The sequence below is a fragment of the Mycena indigotica genome (genome assembly GCF_014461135.1).
Source record: "Mycena indigotica strain 171206Taipei chromosome Unknown Mind.scaff0003, whole genome shotgun sequence".
NCBI lineage: Eukaryota > Fungi > Basidiomycota > Agaricomycetes > Agaricales > Mycenaceae > Mycena > Mycena indigotica.
The window spans coordinates 2287185-2304324 of record NW_023503002.1 but is presented as its reverse complement, the minus strand read 5'-3'; the positions used below and the strand labels follow the sequence as shown (position 1 = coordinate 2304324).

General features: G+C 49.9%; 10 protein-coding genes across 10 annotated transcripts; 5 read left to right on the top strand and 5 right to left on the bottom strand.

Moving 5' to 3' along the window:
• Window positions 1-75: 75 nt before the first annotated feature.
• On the bottom strand, window positions 76-2488 carry MIND_00345300 (Exocyst complex component Sec6; the record flags this gene model as incomplete). The annotated part of the gene is made up of 4 exons (XM_037360300.1): window positions 76-152; window positions 198-1695; window positions 1746-2138; window positions 2186-2488. 4 exons carry the CDS (start codon window positions 2486-2488, stop codon window positions 76-78), a joined length of 2271 nt encoding a protein of 756 aa, XP_037223185.1.
• A 61-nt stretch (window positions 2489-2549) lies between these two features.
• MIND_00345200 (Ubiquinone biosynthesis monooxygenase COQ6, mitochondrial) lies at window positions 2550-4477 on the top strand (the record flags this gene model as incomplete). Its single annotated transcript, XM_037360299.1, has 6 exons — window positions 2550-2703; window positions 2750-2896; window positions 2945-3003; window positions 3051-3293; window positions 3342-4062; window positions 4119-4477. 6 exons carry the CDS (start codon window positions 2550-2552, stop codon window positions 4475-4477), a joined length of 1683 nt encoding a protein of 560 aa, XP_037223184.1.
• Window positions 4478-4525: 48 nt separating this feature from the next.
• Window positions 4526-4904, bottom strand: MIND_00345100 (uncharacterized protein; the record flags this gene model as incomplete). Its single annotated transcript, XM_037360298.1, has 3 exons — window positions 4730-4904; window positions 4627-4676; window positions 4526-4576 (listed from the first exon to the last, which is right to left on the bottom strand). Exons 1-3 carry the CDS (start codon window positions 4890-4892, stop codon window positions 4526-4528), a joined length of 264 nt encoding a protein of 87 aa, XP_037223183.1. The 5' UTR covers window positions 4893-4904.
• Window positions 4905-4987: 83 nt separating this feature from the next.
• Window positions 4988-6408, top strand: MIND_00345000 (uncharacterized protein; the record flags this gene model as incomplete). The annotated part of the gene is made up of 2 exons (XM_037360297.1): window positions 4988-5730; window positions 5790-6408. The coding sequence occupies 2 exons, from the start codon at window positions 4988-4990 to the stop codon at window positions 6406-6408; spliced, it is 1362 nt and encodes a 453-aa protein (XP_037223182.1).
• A 106-nt stretch (window positions 6409-6514) lies between these two features.
• Window positions 6515-8979, bottom strand: MIND_00344900 (FAD-binding-3 domain-containing protein; the record flags this gene model as incomplete). The annotated part of the gene is made up of 8 exons (XM_037360296.1): window positions 6515-7352; window positions 7406-7477; window positions 7524-7747; window positions 7798-8106; window positions 8152-8316; window positions 8373-8492; window positions 8541-8639; window positions 8941-8979. 8 exons carry the CDS (start codon window positions 8977-8979, stop codon window positions 6515-6517), a joined length of 1866 nt encoding a protein of 621 aa, XP_037223181.1.
• A 48-nt stretch (window positions 8980-9027) lies between these two features.
• Window positions 9028-9665, bottom strand: MIND_00344800 (uncharacterized protein; the record flags this gene model as incomplete). The annotated part of the gene is made up of 2 exons (XM_037360295.1): window positions 9028-9239; window positions 9293-9665. 2 exons carry the CDS (start codon window positions 9663-9665, stop codon window positions 9028-9030), a joined length of 585 nt encoding a protein of 194 aa, XP_037223180.1.
• Window positions 9666-9718: 53 nt separating this feature from the next.
• MIND_00344700 (Zds-C domain-containing protein) lies at window positions 9719-12765 on the top strand (the record flags this gene model as incomplete). Its single annotated transcript, XM_037360294.1, has 6 exons — window positions 9719-9794; window positions 9840-9889; window positions 9946-9999; window positions 10162-10194; window positions 10245-10791; window positions 10844-12765. The coding sequence occupies 6 exons, from the start codon at window positions 9719-9721 to the stop codon at window positions 12763-12765; spliced, it is 2682 nt and encodes an 893-aa protein (XP_037223179.1).
• Window positions 12766-13040: 275 nt separating this feature from the next.
• Window positions 13041-14036, top strand: MIND_00344600 (DUF453 domain-containing protein; the record flags this gene model as incomplete). The annotated part of the gene is made up of 1 exon (XM_037360293.1): window positions 13041-14036. One exon carries the CDS (start codon window positions 13041-13043, stop codon window positions 14034-14036), a length of 996 nt encoding a protein of 331 aa, XP_037223178.1.
• Window positions 14037-14156: 120 nt separating this feature from the next.
• Window positions 14157-15328, top strand: MIND_00344500 (3-carboxy-cis,cis-mucoante lactonizing enzyme; the record flags this gene model as incomplete). Its single annotated transcript, XM_037360292.1, has 3 exons — window positions 14157-14468; window positions 14522-14807; window positions 14862-15328. Exons 1-3 carry the CDS (start codon window positions 14172-14174, stop codon window positions 15326-15328), a joined length of 1050 nt encoding a protein of 349 aa, XP_037223177.1. The 5' UTR covers window positions 14157-14171.
• A 231-nt stretch (window positions 15329-15559) lies between these two features.
• Window positions 15560-17102, bottom strand: MIND_00344400 (CBM1 domain-containing protein; the record flags this gene model as incomplete). Its single annotated transcript, XM_037360291.1, has 7 exons — window positions 15560-15844; window positions 15893-16080; window positions 16127-16439; window positions 16489-16609; window positions 16664-16844; window positions 16892-16969; window positions 17021-17102. The coding sequence occupies 7 exons, from the start codon at window positions 17100-17102 to the stop codon at window positions 15560-15562; spliced, it is 1248 nt and encodes a 415-aa protein (XP_037223176.1).
• Window positions 17103-17140: the final 38 nt, after the last annotated feature.

Sequence of the window (17140 nt, the reverse complement as noted above, 5' to 3'; positions counted from 1 at the left end):
TTGGTCCAAAAAAATACACAAATGCAGTAGTAGTAGTAGTAGTAGTCCGGTATAAATTAGTACAAGAACACACACTCAACCAGCAGCGCTCTTGAGGAAACGCGAAAATGAGCCTTGGATGGCCACTTTCTTCATTATTGTAGGTTCTGGAGCTAGAAAAGGGTCAACACGAGAAACGATACTGTTCAGACACTTACGATCAGTGAGGCCTTCGTCTTTCACCTTCTTCTTGATACTGTCCATAACTTCACTCACGGCCGAGCGGTCCAAGTCAGCGCGGGCTTTCATCAACCCCTCAACAAAGGCCAGATTCGGTCCGTGAATCCTGGCAAAGGCCCAGAAGGACAAGAACACAAGATCTTTCGAGGCTTCCAGCAGAGCGAGAATCTTCTCCACGACATCAAAATATGCCTCAAGTTCACGCGCGGGCTTAAACGTGCTGAAGAAGGAAAACAAGACACTGACGTCCTCTTTTATTCGCTCCGTCGCAGCAGGCATCTTGAGCTTGGGCGAGTTGGCTAGACCGTTGAGGTAAACAACAAGGAATGCATCGAGGAGGTCTTCCACCAGGAGTTCGAGGAGGGAGGCGTTGAGGTATTGTTGGTAGTCCGTCATGTAATCCCGCATTGTTTCGACAATTTGTTGCATTATGCCATCATACCACGCGGCTTGGAACAGTAGTTTGCTGGCAGGTTTTAGATCGTTGAAGATCAAGTCAATGAGAGTTTGAGTGCATTTTTTGCCGACATCGAGGTACCCATCAATAGCGTCGTTGAGACGCTCGCTGATAGTAACGCGGTACTTTTCTGATACGAGGGGTTCAAGGCGTCCCAACAAGGCTTCAGCATAGTCGGCGCTCTTGATTTGGTCGTTTGCCAACGCAATGACATACTCTACCAATCCTCCCTCTGCTTCCTCCGGTTTCTCCATCTGTTTCTTGTATTCCGTGTCAATGACTTTGACCCACTGCTCCTGGATACTACGCATGACGCGATTGGCTTCGCTCACAACTCGCGCTAGAATAGCACCTTGTCCACTCTCAGTCGCGAGATCAACCTGCTGGTTGACCATTTGGAAGAGGATAGCAGCGCCCCCTTGGGTTCCGTAGAGTCCATCAGAGTCAAGTTCGGGTGGCTCACGTCGTGCGATGAACTCTTCAATTTCCGTCTTCATCAAGTTGGCAGACCATTCGTCGAGTTTCTTGATAATGACGGTCAAGTAGTCTTCAATCAAAGACTGCTCTTTGCCTTCCAGCAGCGGGGGTTCGAGTAGTTCTGGGGGCACGCCCAGTTCCTTCATGTCCTTCTTGTACTCCTTCAACCACTCAAACAACGTCAGCAGCACACTTGCGCCGGGCTCAGATTCCACGAGTTTCTTGATCGTAACGTTCAAAGTCTTGTGGTATTCCCGCACGTAAAGTGAGTAGATTTCGTACTCCTTGGGAAAGCATGGAACCACATCAGACTCCATCCGTATGATGTCTTGGTACATCCAACTGAGAGAATTGAGGAACTGAGCCGGGTCTTGTTCATTCTGCCTATAGGCTTCTTCAAACTGAGCCTTTATCGAGTCGGTGATGGCCTTGGTGATTTTTGAACGGTAGTGCTTGATCACACGAGCGTTGGCTTGCATCGATTTGAACTTGGAGGCAGCATCAAGCTTGGCCGCCTTTTTTACAAGTCGAATAGCGATGGCCTTCGCATAAATCAGCTGGCAGAAACGGAGAAAGTGAACACAAGTTGCACCTTCTCATCCTCTCTGCCCTCGACTTCGGCGATCTTCAATAACTTGACCACCACACTGCCATTTCCTGATCGGACCAACTCAAGAATATTGGATGCTAGCCCCACGATATACTGATCGAATGCCTCGATGAAGTTGTTTAAGCGTTCGAAATAGCGATTCAGGGTGTCGCGCGACTTTGCTGATGCCTTCTTCGCCTGATGCATCGTCTGGTTTCGGAAGGCCTCGAGCTGGTTTAACGCGTAATGGATGACTAGGAGGTTGGGGGCAGGCCCAATGATATCCCTGCTATCATTTTCTAGCATGTCTTCCAGTTCATCAAGTTTCGCATTCATCTCAAGGAGATTGTTCACGGTCTCTTCCGTTTGCTCGAAGTTACGGTGAACCATAGATACCTTAAGAGTAGAATAAGCATTATTCGGAGAGCACAGACGCGACGTACTCGACTAATCTGGTCGAAAGTGGCTACAACATTTGTTGGGTCGGCACACTGTTGTTCGATAGCAGCCATTTCGTCTTTGATGACCTGGACATTATTTCGTGTGCCAAGCAACTTCCGGAGTCCTTCTCTCGTCGCTTGCAATTGATCTCGCACTCCGCTCTTCAAACGAGCGTCGATGGAAGCCTTCTCCTTCTCCAATTTCTTGCGGAATGCGGAAATTTTTACGAGGTCATCGGGAGCTTGTAGATATTCTCCTATTGCCTGTGCAGCTGACACGGGGGCAGCAGCCATGGCCATAGCCATGGTGGTTGCGAAAGAATGGAAGAGCTAATTGTTAGCTGTCTGTCACATCGTTACTACTTTCATGCGGTTAGCGACCACCACGGTTTCTCGTCGAGCTGCTGGTCAGATTCGAAGACATTGGCAGCGTGCTGCATCGACGACGGTGGTGCCAGAAGACTGGGATGTCGTGATTGTTGGTGGCGGTCCAGTTGGTCTGGCCCTCGCGAGTGCTTTGGGTATGTGCTATTCTTCCAAAGATATTTTCTGGTTTACATCCTTGAGGGTCATCTGCGGACATTCGACAAAACGTAAAAGTTGCTTTGGTCGAAGCTGGAGACTTGTCCAGTGTTCAAAATTGGACCCCCGAGCCAGGCACTTTCTCAAACCGCGCCAGTTCACTCACACACAAGTCGCAAGAGTTCCTCAAAGGTTGAATCCCAAATCAACCTCAAAGAAATTGATTAAGACGCGTAAAAGAGGTCGACGCATGGGCATATGTGGACGAAAAACGGACTTGTGTCATTGAAGATATGCAGGTTTGTGTTCCCCGTTTGTTTTTTCTACTCCCTCTGATGTCCATAAGGTATGGGATGGAGTTTCCGATGCCCGCATCGAGTTTCCCGCCTCCCTCCTAGGTCTCCAGCATGGAATGGCCCGCATGACAGAAAACCTGAATTTGCAACGCGGTTTGCTACGACGCCTGGAATCTATACCTCAAATCCGACTTTTCGACAAGACGAAAGTCAAAATGATCACCAACATGGAGACACATGGCTGGCCGCTTGTACATTTAGACGATGGTCGTGTCATGCGTTCTAGACTCTTGGTGCGCTTCACTTGTTTTCACACACTGACACTGAATTTGGTGTGGTAGGTTGGTGCTGACGGGTTCAACTCACCTGTAAGAAATTTCGCCAAGATTTCTTCCTTTGGCTGGGACTACAACACGCAAGCTATTGTTGCCACTATGTTCCACCAGCCGAGAGGCGCATTCCTTGGTCCACACACAACAGCTTATCAACGATTCCTCCCAACTGGTCCTATTGCTTTCCTTCCGCTATCTCCTGTTGCGTCCTCTTTGGTGTGGTCGACCAAACCTCTCCTAGCCAAAGCACTGATTGCTGCTGGACTGGATGTTCTGAGGCCGATGATAAATGCCGCTTTTCGAATGCCTCATGTCTCCATGAACTACCTGCATGATATTGTTGTCGAAGCAGATAGGAATGGGACTCCCTTAACTGCATCTCAAATTAAGGAAGAGATTGCATGGCGGGAGCGATCTGACGGAATCGACGCTACTTCCGCCTACGCATCTGGAGAGACAGTCCAGCAACAAGGCATTCCACCCCAAGGGACGGAGCTGCTACCACCCCTAGTAACATCTCTTCAGCCAGGCTCAGTCGCATCTTTTCCTTTAAGATTTAATCATACCGACTCGTACCTGGGAGAAGGCGATGGTGGGCGTACCGTCCTTGTTGGCGACGCTGCCCACACAGTCCATCCCCTTGCCGGACAGGGCCTCAATCTTGGCCTCGCGGATGTTGATGCCCTGTCGAAATGCATTCAAGACGCCCTTGCTAATGGTGGTGACATTGGTACACGTTTCACTCTTTGCAAGTCGACAATGGTTCTAAAATGCATTCCTTTCCAGGTTCACGCACTGCTTTGCTTCCCTATGCGCGAGAACGATATTTTTCCAACCACAAAATTATGTCAGCCATGGACAAGCTACACAAACTCTACTCGACCTCGTTTTCGCCAGTGGTCTGGGCACGCTCTGTTGGACTAGAGGTAGTCAATGAGTTGGACTCAGTCAAGGCTGCCATCATGATGGAAGGCAGTGGGAAAAAGGATCTCGGGGGAAATATCTTTTGGGAAGCAGGGGCGCGAGGCGTCGAGGCATTTGCTGCCACGTCGAGTGCTGCACGCATCGTCGTTGATTCGATTCCTAGCGTTGTTGGATCGACCGTTTCTGGCATTGTGCGAGCTTTGAGTACAAACAAAAGATAGTGAAAGCGTGGATTCCAAAACGCGAAAACAGAGTGTGGTCAAGAACAACTATGCGCTTTTGGCTAGATGTGCTTCGTATTGAGCAGGTGTAAATGTTTTCTGACAACAGCAAAGCGTTGGGAAGGGAACGACAAAGACGTCAAACTGACTTGTGAAAATGCGTGCATCTGAGCGATCTCATCCTTTAGGAGCTGGTTAACTAAAGGATAGGTACAGTCAGAGCGCGGGCATCAGGTAATAGAAGACACCAACTCCAACGGTGACGAACAAGGGTGGATTTTCCCTCAAAGTCCTCACTGACAAGAAGGATGGCATAGTTTTCACCGCAGCCACTCGAAGTATCCTCTATTTCAATGTGGGAGCAATTAAGGGACTTGCGTATTGCAGCCTCTAATGCAGCAACGCCGATGGGCATGGTGGAGGTAGCAAGGAGCAAAGAACTTGAATCTGATAATATTGATAAGCCTCAAGCCACGTCACAGGCATTACATCATCACAACACTTTGTATTATGACGGCCACCACGCGACAAAGACGCCATAACCGTGCTTCTTCGGAAGAGACCGTTCGCAACGACGACGACGATGCATGGGAGGATGTTGATGGCGATGTAGGGGGGAGGGCATCTGTTTCCTCACGGTCGCCAAAGCCTGTTTCGTCTCGAGCACGTCCCAGTCCTCGAAAAAGAACCAGAAACAAGCCTATTCCTTCGTCCAGCAAAACTGAGACTCCTCCCCCACCGCCAATGCCGAGTATCCAACCGGTGGTTATTCGCGGCAGTATTTGGATTTCTCGATATACGTTGGATGTGTTAACTACTGCAGTGAATTACTTGCGAGGACCACTGTCGTTTATCGTTTTCATCTGGATGTTAGCCTTCTTGGTGCAAAGGATGACCAATACCATACGGGTCGCTTTTGCGCCGATTTGCTGGCTACCGCTAGTCTCTCAATCGCCGTTCTGCTTGCCCCCATCCGCGCAGCAGCCTCAGTGGGCGGATTTCCCTAAGCTAGTTGATGTCCAGAGCGCTACCCTGGAGCAACTACTGGAAGAGTCCACTTCTGGATCTACGCTGGCGCTCCAGCTGAAGAAAGCTGAGATTGCGACGTCCGATCTCGTGACATTGGTGACAGTCAGCGACCTCAAAAGCCGCGATGTCATTCAAGACTCTTTGAGGACATTTATCGACGATGCGCGAGCAGCGGGCCGCTCTCTTAACAGGCTCAACGCTAAAGTTTCTGGCGCAGTAGATGGGTCAGTCCATCAACTTTGCGTCGAATTAATTTTCCGTCCTAACTAGCTTCAAAACATAGCGTTGTTGCTGTCAATGACTATGCGTTGCGAACTATCGAGGGCGCACATGCACAACATCCGCCGTCAATGCTGCAACAAATCCTACGTTGGCCGTTTAAGCCACAAACAGACATTGTCGTTTCCGCCTTTGAAGACTCGATGAACTACCTTTCGCTGACCATGTCCCGTCTCGTGATTGAATTCGAGCTGAACCTGAATCACCTCAACAAACTGGAGGAGCAGCTTTCGGTTCTTCACGAGCTAGTTTCACGGGAAGACAAGTCTTTGACAACCGAAAAGGCGGAATTGCTGGGCTATCTGTGGACTAAACTAGGCGGAAATCGCCCCAAACTGCGAGGGTACGATAACCACCTTGCCTTACTCAAAGGTCTTGGAGAGTATCGAAAGCAAGCGCTGGCTCATGTCGTTGGGGCACTTCAAACTTTGGCTCAAATGAGCGAAGATATCGAGAATTTGCGGGAAAGAGTTGCTGCGCCGGAGTTGGTTGGAGGGAGAATCCCGCTTGAAGTCCACATCCGCAGCATTCAAGGTGGTTTGGAGCGATTGAACGAGGGGAGATCGAAAGCGAAATTCCGGGAAAGCGAAGCAGTTAAGAGAATACTTGGCATTGATATGTAGAATCTTGGAGACTCTGATGTTGTAGCTTTAAGTAAATGAAAGTACTAGTTTATTAACAATTAGTCGTAGCGAAGTCTACAAGTAATAGTGTGAGCCAGGTATTAGATTAGGAGGAGCGTTTAAAAATGCCGTCAAAGTATTCTAACAGACCCCTGCCGCTACGAACGACTGCTCCAAGTAGCCCATCAGGGCGAACGACAACGATATCGCAGCCTTCACGAAACGAATAGGTTGAGTAGGCATGTCCCGCATGATCCTCAACAATCCAGTCCACCAGAGGGGGTACCGATTCGCTCACGGCCGTACGTGGCCGAACAACAACAGCAGATTGGATTTCGCTATGGGGAAAAGAGCCCAACAGACGCATGGCAGGCAGGCATCGATTAGGGTTGTTGCTGAAAATCAGCACCGTGTGTTTGGATGGACTGAAGATGTCGAAGAACCGATTTGATGGCCGGGAAGAGTTTGGATGTTTGATGGCAACAAGCTGTGGCGCATCAGGTGCGCGATCACCTGCTCGCAATGGTCTCTGAATTAACGCGTCGTTTGCGGAAGAAAAGTCTTCTTCATCTTCCTCGTCTTCGTCATATGCAAAGTCTTGATCAAAATCTGCCAGATCTTCTTCAAACTCGATGTCATCATGTGACTGCTCGTCAAACACAATGGAACTCCATCGACAGTTGACTCCCAGTTGGAGAACACCGCCGTTGTACTTCCAAGCAGAGATAGCCGTGCGCGCCCTGCGAGGGTTGGCTATCTGGTTCTTGTCATTTTGTGTTTCTTGGAGAAGAGCGGTGATTTGGTTAAGCATTGCCGCGACGACAGGAGTTCGTTCTTCGTTGTAAGTCGCAAGTAATGATTCCGGAGAAAGGCCGCGAGCGACCAGCGCCAACTTCCACCCCAGGTTGAAGGAGTCTTGGATTCCGACGTTCATACCCTGTCCACTGATAACAAATTAGTCATCAAACCAGCCTGCAAAAAAAAAAAATTATCTCACCCGGTAACACTGTGAATATGCGCACTGTCTCCAGCCACAAATACACGACCGGAGCTGAATTTGTTGACCATCCTAGAAAATATAAGAGTCTTGGAAGGCGATCACAGTGACGCATTACCTAACATTGGGGCGGTATGTCGAGAGCCAGACCACATCGCCAAAGACTAGGTCTTTCCTCCTTCCAGTATATTCGACGAAGACACTGCCAAGGGAGGCCGGATTCTGTACGATATAGGAGTGGTCGATCTCGGGTCCAGACAACAAGAAGGAGAACATGAATGGGACTTCGGTTGGCCTTAAACTGAGCCAGTTGTTTTCGAATTGCCCCCACATGTGCCATAGCTGGCATAAGTCAACATTCGAAGAAGCGATGGTGAAAAGACATAACGCACCTTGGGGTCGAGGCCATGTACCATGACATCTCCCACGACCAGATTATGTGCATTGCTCGTCTCCCCGAGAAAGGTCAACCCAAGTGCTTTGCGAACAACACCGCGAGCTCCGTCTGTTCCTACTAAATACCCAAATGTCTGCGTTTCTGTGGTTTGACTGTCGGCACGGGCCAGAACAGCGCGAACCTCATCTGGCCCTTGCTCAAAAGAAACCAGAGAAGTGCCCCATTCGATAGCGCATCCAAGTTTATGGAGCTCACTCCGAAGTATTTGTTCAAGATGGTCTTGACCCAGCATGACTACATTGGGCTGTAAAGCCGATCAGCGGAAATTGGCAAGGTGAGAGGAACTGACGAAGGGAAATTTCGTGGTGGCTTCAACGGGTGGCCACATATCGAACTTGCTGAGAGGTTGGATTCCGCCAGGCATTTGGTACACGACTGCCTGAGGGGCAGGGATAGCACGTTTGAGAATATCTTCACTGATTCCGAGGGCGTGGAAAAGTTCAAGGGAGCGCGGCTAGATAACAGGATACTTATTAGAAGCAAGCTCAACAACACATTTCTGTGGCGCACCATTATGCCTGCTCCACGTTGGCCCAGTCGAGATGTCGGTTCTCGGTCAATCAGCCGCACTGAAACGCCGTTTCTGAGCAACGCAAGCGCCATAACTAGACCCGAAGGGCCTGCACCAACCTATAATTCAAGTTAGTAAGTGGGTGAGGAGGAGGCAGAGCAACTTACGACGAGGATTTCAGAGCGGAGAGACATAAGGTTTCTATTCCGCCTCAACCCGCATTTTATAGCCGATTGTTCATCGAAGACAACGTGCGGGTCGAGACCCTGATACGTGATGACACGCTACTTTTTTTTTCCATTCCCCCTTTGAGCTTCCTCTTGGATGCGGAAGTTCGAATTAGCAGCGAGCCCTTGGCTTGGGGTAAGATCCATGCCTGACCAAGTGGTCCTATTGAGCTCTTTGACAACGATGAGTGAGCAAGAAGAGGAAGAACTGGTCGAAGGTGAGATAAGCGATATGTTCCGTAAAGTCCAGACCGCAAAAACGTCAGACCGGAAGATCTTGATAACTTACTTGACACCGTTGAACGGACTTCAAGTTGGGGGTTCATATGAAAATAGCCACCTTTGCTATGCTTGCAAGTAAAGGGAACAACAAAGGCATTATGGTTAGGCAAGTAAAGATGTACTTTTTCGGAGTCGGTTAAAAAGATTATGTTTCGTCCATTTGGTCATCTAGAAGCTGCGGTGCTTCATCGTCGTTGGCCTCGTGCCCGGTTGCTGTTGGTGGCCGGGAAACAACGGCCATGTCTTGTTGTAAGCTGGAAACGCGTATGAATCTCAGAGTATGGGCGTAACCGAGCGACTTCATATCCCACTGTCGAAATTTCTGGAGCATGTCTCGGTCTGTCAAGTCAGGAATCTCTGTCTCGAACCTTGAGCGCCGGAGAGAAGAAGGAGTAGAGTAAGGGACGTACCAACCCCAGTTTTATAGTTCTCTACTTCCCGCAATTGAACTTCCTCCAACTTTGTTTCCTTAGCACTCTTCGGTCTGCCTTTCCGACGGGCTGTTTGCTCCAAAGAGATTTCTGCACCGTGTCGAGATACCCAGACGGCGAGAATGGCATGAATCTCCGGGAGCGACAGATATGTTGAGTCTGGAGGCAAGCGACTCTGAATAAAACTGTAAAACTCAAGCCTCGTTGCCGCCTTTGATTTTGCTTTCGACCGCAGGTCGGCTAATCGATCTTTGCGAGCAGCACGCCGAACATGTTGAGCGGCAACGCGTGAGTCTGGATGCTGGATTTTTTCGGGTTTACGACCCTTGGTTGGTTTTGATTTCGAAGTCATGGCGGTTTAGTGCAACTCTGAACTTGTGTTTCACATTTCACACCTACACCACGATGTCCTCCAATTCTGCATCAGCCTCCGCAACGCGAGACGCTGACCGTATATCGTCCGCTCAACAAACTCTTGATAGTCTGTGCTCGCTGTTGAAAATCACCCGAACTGATGCAGTGCCAGTTCTGCATGAAATGTCGCAGTTACTGAACACACAACTCGACAAGGAGACAGTAAGCAGATTGGATCGGCTTTAGTACTTATAGTAGCTACTTGATCTTTGTTGTAGCTGACGACTTGTGTGCGGATGATTGAAAGTGGGGTCAACCCCGAGGCACTTGCGGTAAGTCTCATATAGAACTCGACAAAAGATAGAAAGTAAAAGAGGAAACAGGCTGTTATCCAAGAACTCCGGAGAGAGCATGGGAGAGGACGTTAGACACTAGATCTGTTGTTACATGTAGTTTGTTCCAGGCTTGTTCTTGCTAGTCACGGTCGTATGCAGCCCACCGACTATGACATCCGCCGTGAAGTTGAGGTATTGTCCAATTCATCGAATTAAACTCTCCTTTATATGTCCCTCCAAAGGCCTTACGGGACATCCGACGTCGTTCAACAACCCCACTCACCATCGACCCCGACCTACCGCCAAACCAATCCACGGCGTCACCTACCAACCACTCTACCAGCCCAGACAACTCCCCCAACACAGATGTGTCAGACCCTTTCCATCTATTCTGGGTCCCCGCAGGACTTCATCCAGAAATCGCTCCCCAGGAGTTTCGCGCTTTTCTTAAGGAACACGCCCGAAACCCCCCAGCAGATGACGAGTCAAATGGTCTCCAACGGGCTACAAGCCTTTCATCAGGCGCAACAGGCCTTGGCCGGAAAAAATCCATGCTTAGTCGCCAGTATCAGCCTTCCGAAAACGACACCGCCAACGACGACACTGTTGTACCATTAAGGCGCAACCGCTCGGGAATTTACTCCTCAAATCAGAATCAAGGGCCACACCTCACCATAAGCGACTTGCAAAAGCTTGAAGAACTGGCAGAGGAGGCCTCGACGAGTGACGATCCTGCGAAACTCCGCAATATCCTTCGTCGTAGTTTGAGTCTCAATGTCTCCCCATTGGGTGCGTGCTACTATATCATCGCAAACTTGCAAGGCTTATCACTTCATTACAGCTCTCGATGAAGGTGATTTGGGCGATGAAGCAGACCAACCTATCATTGTTGCCCCGCCAGGCCAGTTTCTACGAAGGACAGCCAGAACAAGAATCCGTAAACCAGGCTTACCTGGTGATGGCGGTGGTCATCGTTTTGGTGAGCGGAGAAGAGGCCCGTCCGGCAGGTCTGCCACTGCTCCCGGTCTCCAGCGCACTTCAAGCGATGTTTCCTCCAGTGATCACGGCGAATCTGTCGAGTCCTTTTCATCACGACCAAGAATCTCCGACGAAAATGCTCAAGACCGGCCTATGTCGTTCAGCGAGGAGGCACAGATTTATGATTCATATGTTCGCGACGATGATGACGACCTTCCCCCGACTCTCCCTCCAGTTCTAATAACATCCTCACCTCCTTCCTTTATGACAGACTTTCCCGACGTAACTCCACAAGTTGAAGTAGAGCCAGAGCCAGAATCAGAACCACTTGCTCAGGTCATCCACCAGCCACAACCAACTCGTCTCTTGGCTCCCGATCCCTATCAACAACAACCACAACCTCCTTCCCGCACTCCTTCGCCTGCAGAGTACGAGCCATCAGTCTCCGAAACACATAGCCCAAGTGGAACTCCCTCCAATTCCCCCCCTTCCGGCTCGTTCATCGCTCCAGCACCGTCTCCGCGTAAGGAGAAAGACAAAAAAGGTCTGTTTGGCAAGTGGGGGAGCGATAAGGAGAAGGAAAAGTCCTCCAAGAGTAGCAAGAAGGACAGGGAACGAGCAGACAAAGAGCAGCGCGAAAAGGAATCAGGCTTCTTTGGTTCATTGTTTGGCAAAAAGAAGCAGGATAATCAACCGGAAACGACGGGCTTACACGGTGGACGAGAAGCAGCTCAAGCTTTGCTCGGTCAGTCACAGAGAGCACCAAGATCGCCCGGCCCGCCTTCTCCGATGATGGGTCCAGGTATCAACAACTACTCCCGTTATCCCATTCATGTCGAGCGTGCCATTTACCGCCTTAGCCATATCAAGCTTGCCAATCCTCGACGACCACTCTACGAGCAGGTGCTAATCAGCAATCTGATGTTCTGGTATCTTGGCGTCATCAACAAGGCACAGACAAATACCCAGAATGAGCAACAGCAAGCAGTTCCAGCGACAAGTGGACCCACAGATGCGGAGAAAGAGAGGCTAGAACGAGAAAGAGTTGAGAGAGAAGCGGCAGCTCAGGCAGAGAAAGAAAAGCAAGAACGGGAGAGAGCTGAAAGGGAGCAACGGGAACGAGAGTTGTTGGAGAGCAAGAAAAGGGAAGCGTCACCGCGAAGGGGGTCGCTTACCAAAGCTTCCACTGGTCCACCCCAAAGGCGGGCTGAAATGCCGGTCAAAGGGCCTCAATACGAGATGCAACATCGCGTGATGGAGAAAGAGTATGCAGGGTACAACGGCAATGGCCAGAGACCGAATATGGCTCCTCCAGTGAGCGGTTATCCTCGACAACAGTCTCCGCCTAAACAGGAGTATAATTATTACTCGCCTGGTGAGACATTGCAATCCCAGCAACAACGCCTTCCCCCGGGAGCCATGCCGCCTGTGGACCAATCATCATGGCATGCTGGACAACCACCACCCTCACGTTCTCCTCCTCCCCAACGACGGTCAAGATCTCCACCACCAAAACAAGCAATGCCAATGTACAATCCAGAGGGAGGATCCGGTGGTGCACGTCTGGGTGGGCGGTCATTGTCGGCAACTGCGGTAATGCCTGTAGCACAACCACCGCCCATGAATGGCAAAATTCGCAAGGGACAGAGTGCTCACGCCGGAGTCCCTGCGAACGCTCGAAGGCCACAGAACACACCACCGCCGATGACTAATGGAGGGGGAGCAAGGGGTGAGGAGGAAGACATGCCGCTAGCAATGTGGCAACAACGGCAGCAACGACGATGAACTTTTGCTCTAGACGATTCTTGCATGCGAATATTTTATGCGCACTAACTCCTTGTCTCCGCATTCTTTCTCCTTACGCTGTAATAACCCTGGACAGTCTAATTACACTTCGCCTAAATCTGTAATCTTAGCATGTGACCGTGACTCAAATGTCTCTTCTTCGTCGGTCACTTCCAGCAACATTTCTGAGGGGAGGCACGTCCAAGGGTATATTCCTCTCAAAAGATGTGCTACCCCCCAGCCGAAGCGACTGGCCCCCTATCTTTTTAGGCCTCATGGGCTCTCCAGACCCAGAGCATGGTCGACAGTTGAATGGGATGGGTGGAGGTGTTAGCAGTTTGTCCAAAATCTGTGTTGTATCCTCTCCTACGCCAAAGCAACAACAGCAAGGCATTCAAGTCGAATATACTTTCGTTCAAGTTGGTATCCGCGACAGCAGCATCGACTATAGCGGAAACTGTGGGAATCTGTCCTCGATGATTGGGGTGTTTGCTCGTGACGAAGGACTCTGTGCTCCACCCCCAGCTGGAGCGAGTGAAATGACAGTGCGCTCGTTCAATACCAACACATCCAAAATAATTGACACGACTTTCCCTATTGAAGACGACGTCGCAGTCCTCGATAGGCCAGAAGTGACTGTCGCTGGTGTCCCAGGGAAAGGCTCTGAAATAATTATGGAGTTTGTCAATCCCGGTGGAGCGCGCACTGGTAAACTCCTCCCAACCGGAACACCTGTTGATACGTTGCAAATTGCTGGGCGGACTCTACAAGCGTCATTGGTGGATGCCACGAATCCAACCGTGTTTGTTTCCGCTGCGGAATTGCGTGAATTTCTCGCATTTGACGAGTACATCGCATCGAGCAGTTCTGCAGAAGCAACACGGGTCAGTGAGATATTGGAGCTAATCCGACAAAGTGGGGCAGAGCGAATGGGCCTTGACCCAAACGCACAAGCTCAGCCGAAAATTGCCATACTTGGAGAGGACGGTGATGGAGATGCGGATGTTATGGTGCATTCGCTGTCGATGGGAGTCTTGCATAAGGCGATTCCGATGACAGTAGGATTATGCGTGGGAGTGGCAGCCAACATTCCAAACACGCTGGCATGGAAGATCGTCCAACAAAAGCACCCAAGCAAACGGAATATGGTGAGGATCAGGCACCCAGGTGGGTCAGTCGATGTTGGCGCTGAAATGAATGGAGACGAAGCAAAAAGCGCAAAGGTCATCAGGACAGGGCGTAGACTCATGAAAGGGGTTGTGTGGTACTGAGATTTGTTTGTCCAAGAGAAGTAAGGAAGCAGAGGCGAATTGTCGGTATTCGGTAACTCGATCCGGTGTTTCTGCGCCAATAAGTAAGTCGACACTACAATATAATAACGTCCGGTCTTTTTGCGCTTATCTACCATGTCCAACCGAATCTTAGTCGCCTCCTACACCAGCAGCATCTTCACTCTCTCGTTTGACGCGTCTCAGGGAAGTTTGGTGCTTGAGGGCCAAGTCGAAGTTGGCTTCCATCCGTCTTGGATTACCCAACATCCTGCAGACAAATCTCTCGTATTTGCTGGTCTTGAACAAACCGATGGCAAGGTCGTCGCGGTTAAATACGATGGCGATAAAGCGAATATTGTTTCGACAGCGTCTAGCGGTGGAGAAGACCCCTGCTCGTTGCTAGCAACCGAGTCAGAGCTCTTTGTTGCGAATGTGCAGTCTCTCTCATGACTTGTGTTTCAATCGCTCGCTGATGAATTCTTTAGTACTCTTCAGGCAGTATTTCTATAATCCCCATTGCCTCGACACCACCCTATCTTCTCCCTGGATCAGTTGTCACTCAGCTATACGGCCAAGGTCCAAACGACCAACGACAACAGGGCCCCCATGCTCATCAAGTCCTACTCGATGATAGCCAGGTTGAACTCCTTGTTGCTGACCTCGGATCGGACCGAGTCTGCCGATTTACCAAGGACGAATATGGTGGCTGGATTTTACAAGCATATATCCACTATACTCCTGGAAGCGGGCCACGGCATCTTGCTATCCACGGTCAGTGTGACCTGTCTCTCTTTTTTTTTCGGGGCTTAGACCAGCTTTTTTTAGATGGGGCATTGTACACCTTACTCGAGCTCAGCAGCACCCTCTCCAAACACCGATTCCATGGATTGCCGGCCACGCCTGTCGCTATCGCGGAAAAGCCTACCATGAGCAATCCACCCACACCTCCACACGATATGCTGGCAGCCGAACTGCTCATACCCAAACCCAACGCAAGTTTTCCAACAGCTTATGCATATGTGTCCAACCGGAACGATCCTTCGGAGGAGGGCGACACAATCGCAATTTTTGGCATCGAGGGGGAAACACTTGAACTTGTTGCAGAGGTTCGCACTGGTCTGAAGCACCTTCGTGGGATGGTCTTTGGGGGTCCGGATGACAAGTGGTTGGTTGCAGGCGGCGCAAATGGCGGCGGTGTCAAGGTATTTGAGCGGGTCGATGGTGGTAGAGGGCTGAAGGAGATAGCAGCAAACAGTAGCGTAGATTCACCCACTGGATTCCTCTGGGTCTGAAGCATATCAACGTCAAGTCTGCCTACTTGGCCCTACTAGCAGCTACAACTGCCAAAGCACGCTTCTTTCTTTATGCTTCGATACATCTTGAGTTGCTGCGATAACAAGCTGCTTCCAGCGTATTAAAAAAACGCGCTAATTTGTGGATACGTGGCAGACATGAGAGTGTGGAACAAAGATTGTTTACTATAACGTGACCGTGACTGCTCCTTCTTGATTGAACACCGCCAACTACTCGGTCAAATTTGGCTCCAACGCCAGCTTGTACAACTTATTCGCGTTATGGAACAACGCGTTTTGAACGATCAGAACCGCTTCGTCCTCCGATAACTCCCCGCGACGTAGGTAGTCGGATAAAACTTGCCATAGAACTTCTCTTGCTTGCAGACAACCTAGGTAGAAAGACTCTGGCCACCAATGACCGTCTGTCGACCACAAAATTTTATTTGTTGGTGCCAACTCAAGCACTTGTTGGATTATCGAACGCTGACCTGCAGCGCTGACGAACGGAAAGACCTGTTGGAACCTCAGGCGCGCAATTGGGATTTTTTGCTGCTTTCTAACCTCTCCGAAATCAAGCCACACGTTCGAGTAAACTGCTGTCAGGTAGCCCGCTTCGCGGGTAAATGGGTAAGCAGAATGGAGCAGAACGAATGGGGTCTTTGGAAATGCCTTGATAACAGGTTGCAGATGTGCGGGTGACGCATGATTAAGAGACAGATCGTTGTCGCCGAGTCCAGTGTGGAATTGAACTGCAAGTGTTATTTGCTAGGGTATGGGTGCTAGAGGAAAACTGACTAGGTTTGCCACATTCGCCGGATACCTTCAACGCAATTCTCACAATGTGGTCGTTCAATGCTTTGTGCGCCAGCCGAATCTTTCCTGATTCTGTGAACGAATGGTTCACTTCCGCAAGACATGCAACCGCTCCTTGGACGTCCTCGGAGACAGTAATGTCGAGCCCAGTCCGATAGCAGGCAATGGACTTGTAACCAACCACCAAAGAATCATTGGCGCTGCTTGTCAAACTTTCTTCGAAGCTTCGGCTGAAAGTGTTGAGCAGATCATGGTTGACTGCTTGAGCCGATTGGAGCATGGATGTCAGGATTCCCTTTCAAAAAGGTCATCCATCAGCCGATAAGATGTTGATAAGGTCATACCTCAGCAACAATCTCGACACGAACGATCCGCTTGGTGGGACTGCTGGTAAACTGATCGTGCCATTCACATCCTTCCGCAAATTCGTCCACATTTCCCAGACCGTCGTCAAGAAAAATGCACCTTGAACACCGTCGAAAAAAGAAACGGGGTCAATTCAATGAAAGTGCTGCGTACTGTGTTTTGGTGGCTTTCTTGTCCATAAATCGTTGGCAAAGGTCTCTGTAGGGTAATTTAGATCGAGCTGCTTTGTACGATTCCCAAGTTTTCTCTGAACCCAGGTCTACGATTTTGCTGAGCTGTCGAACAGCCCTCAGACATGCAAGAGTGTGGACCGAATCTTCAGTCAAAGCGGGTCCTAGAGCGCGCTCAATGAGGTTCACGATAGTTGAGTACAAGGAGCACCTTGTGCTTCGGATATAAGACCCTCTAATGCAAACTTATCACGATGCTCTTCTGCAAGCAGTGGGTGCGCATGGTTATCTGGGGGTACTTATATCCATTTCTCAATCGAAGACAAGACTATATTTGCACCTATCGCAGGGTATAGGAAGCATGCAGAATGCAGTTTGGAGCCCTCAAATGCCTGAGGCTCCTTAGACTGGGATTCAGACATGGAAGTCGGAAGCCAAGTTGCGTTTGATGACTAAAAAG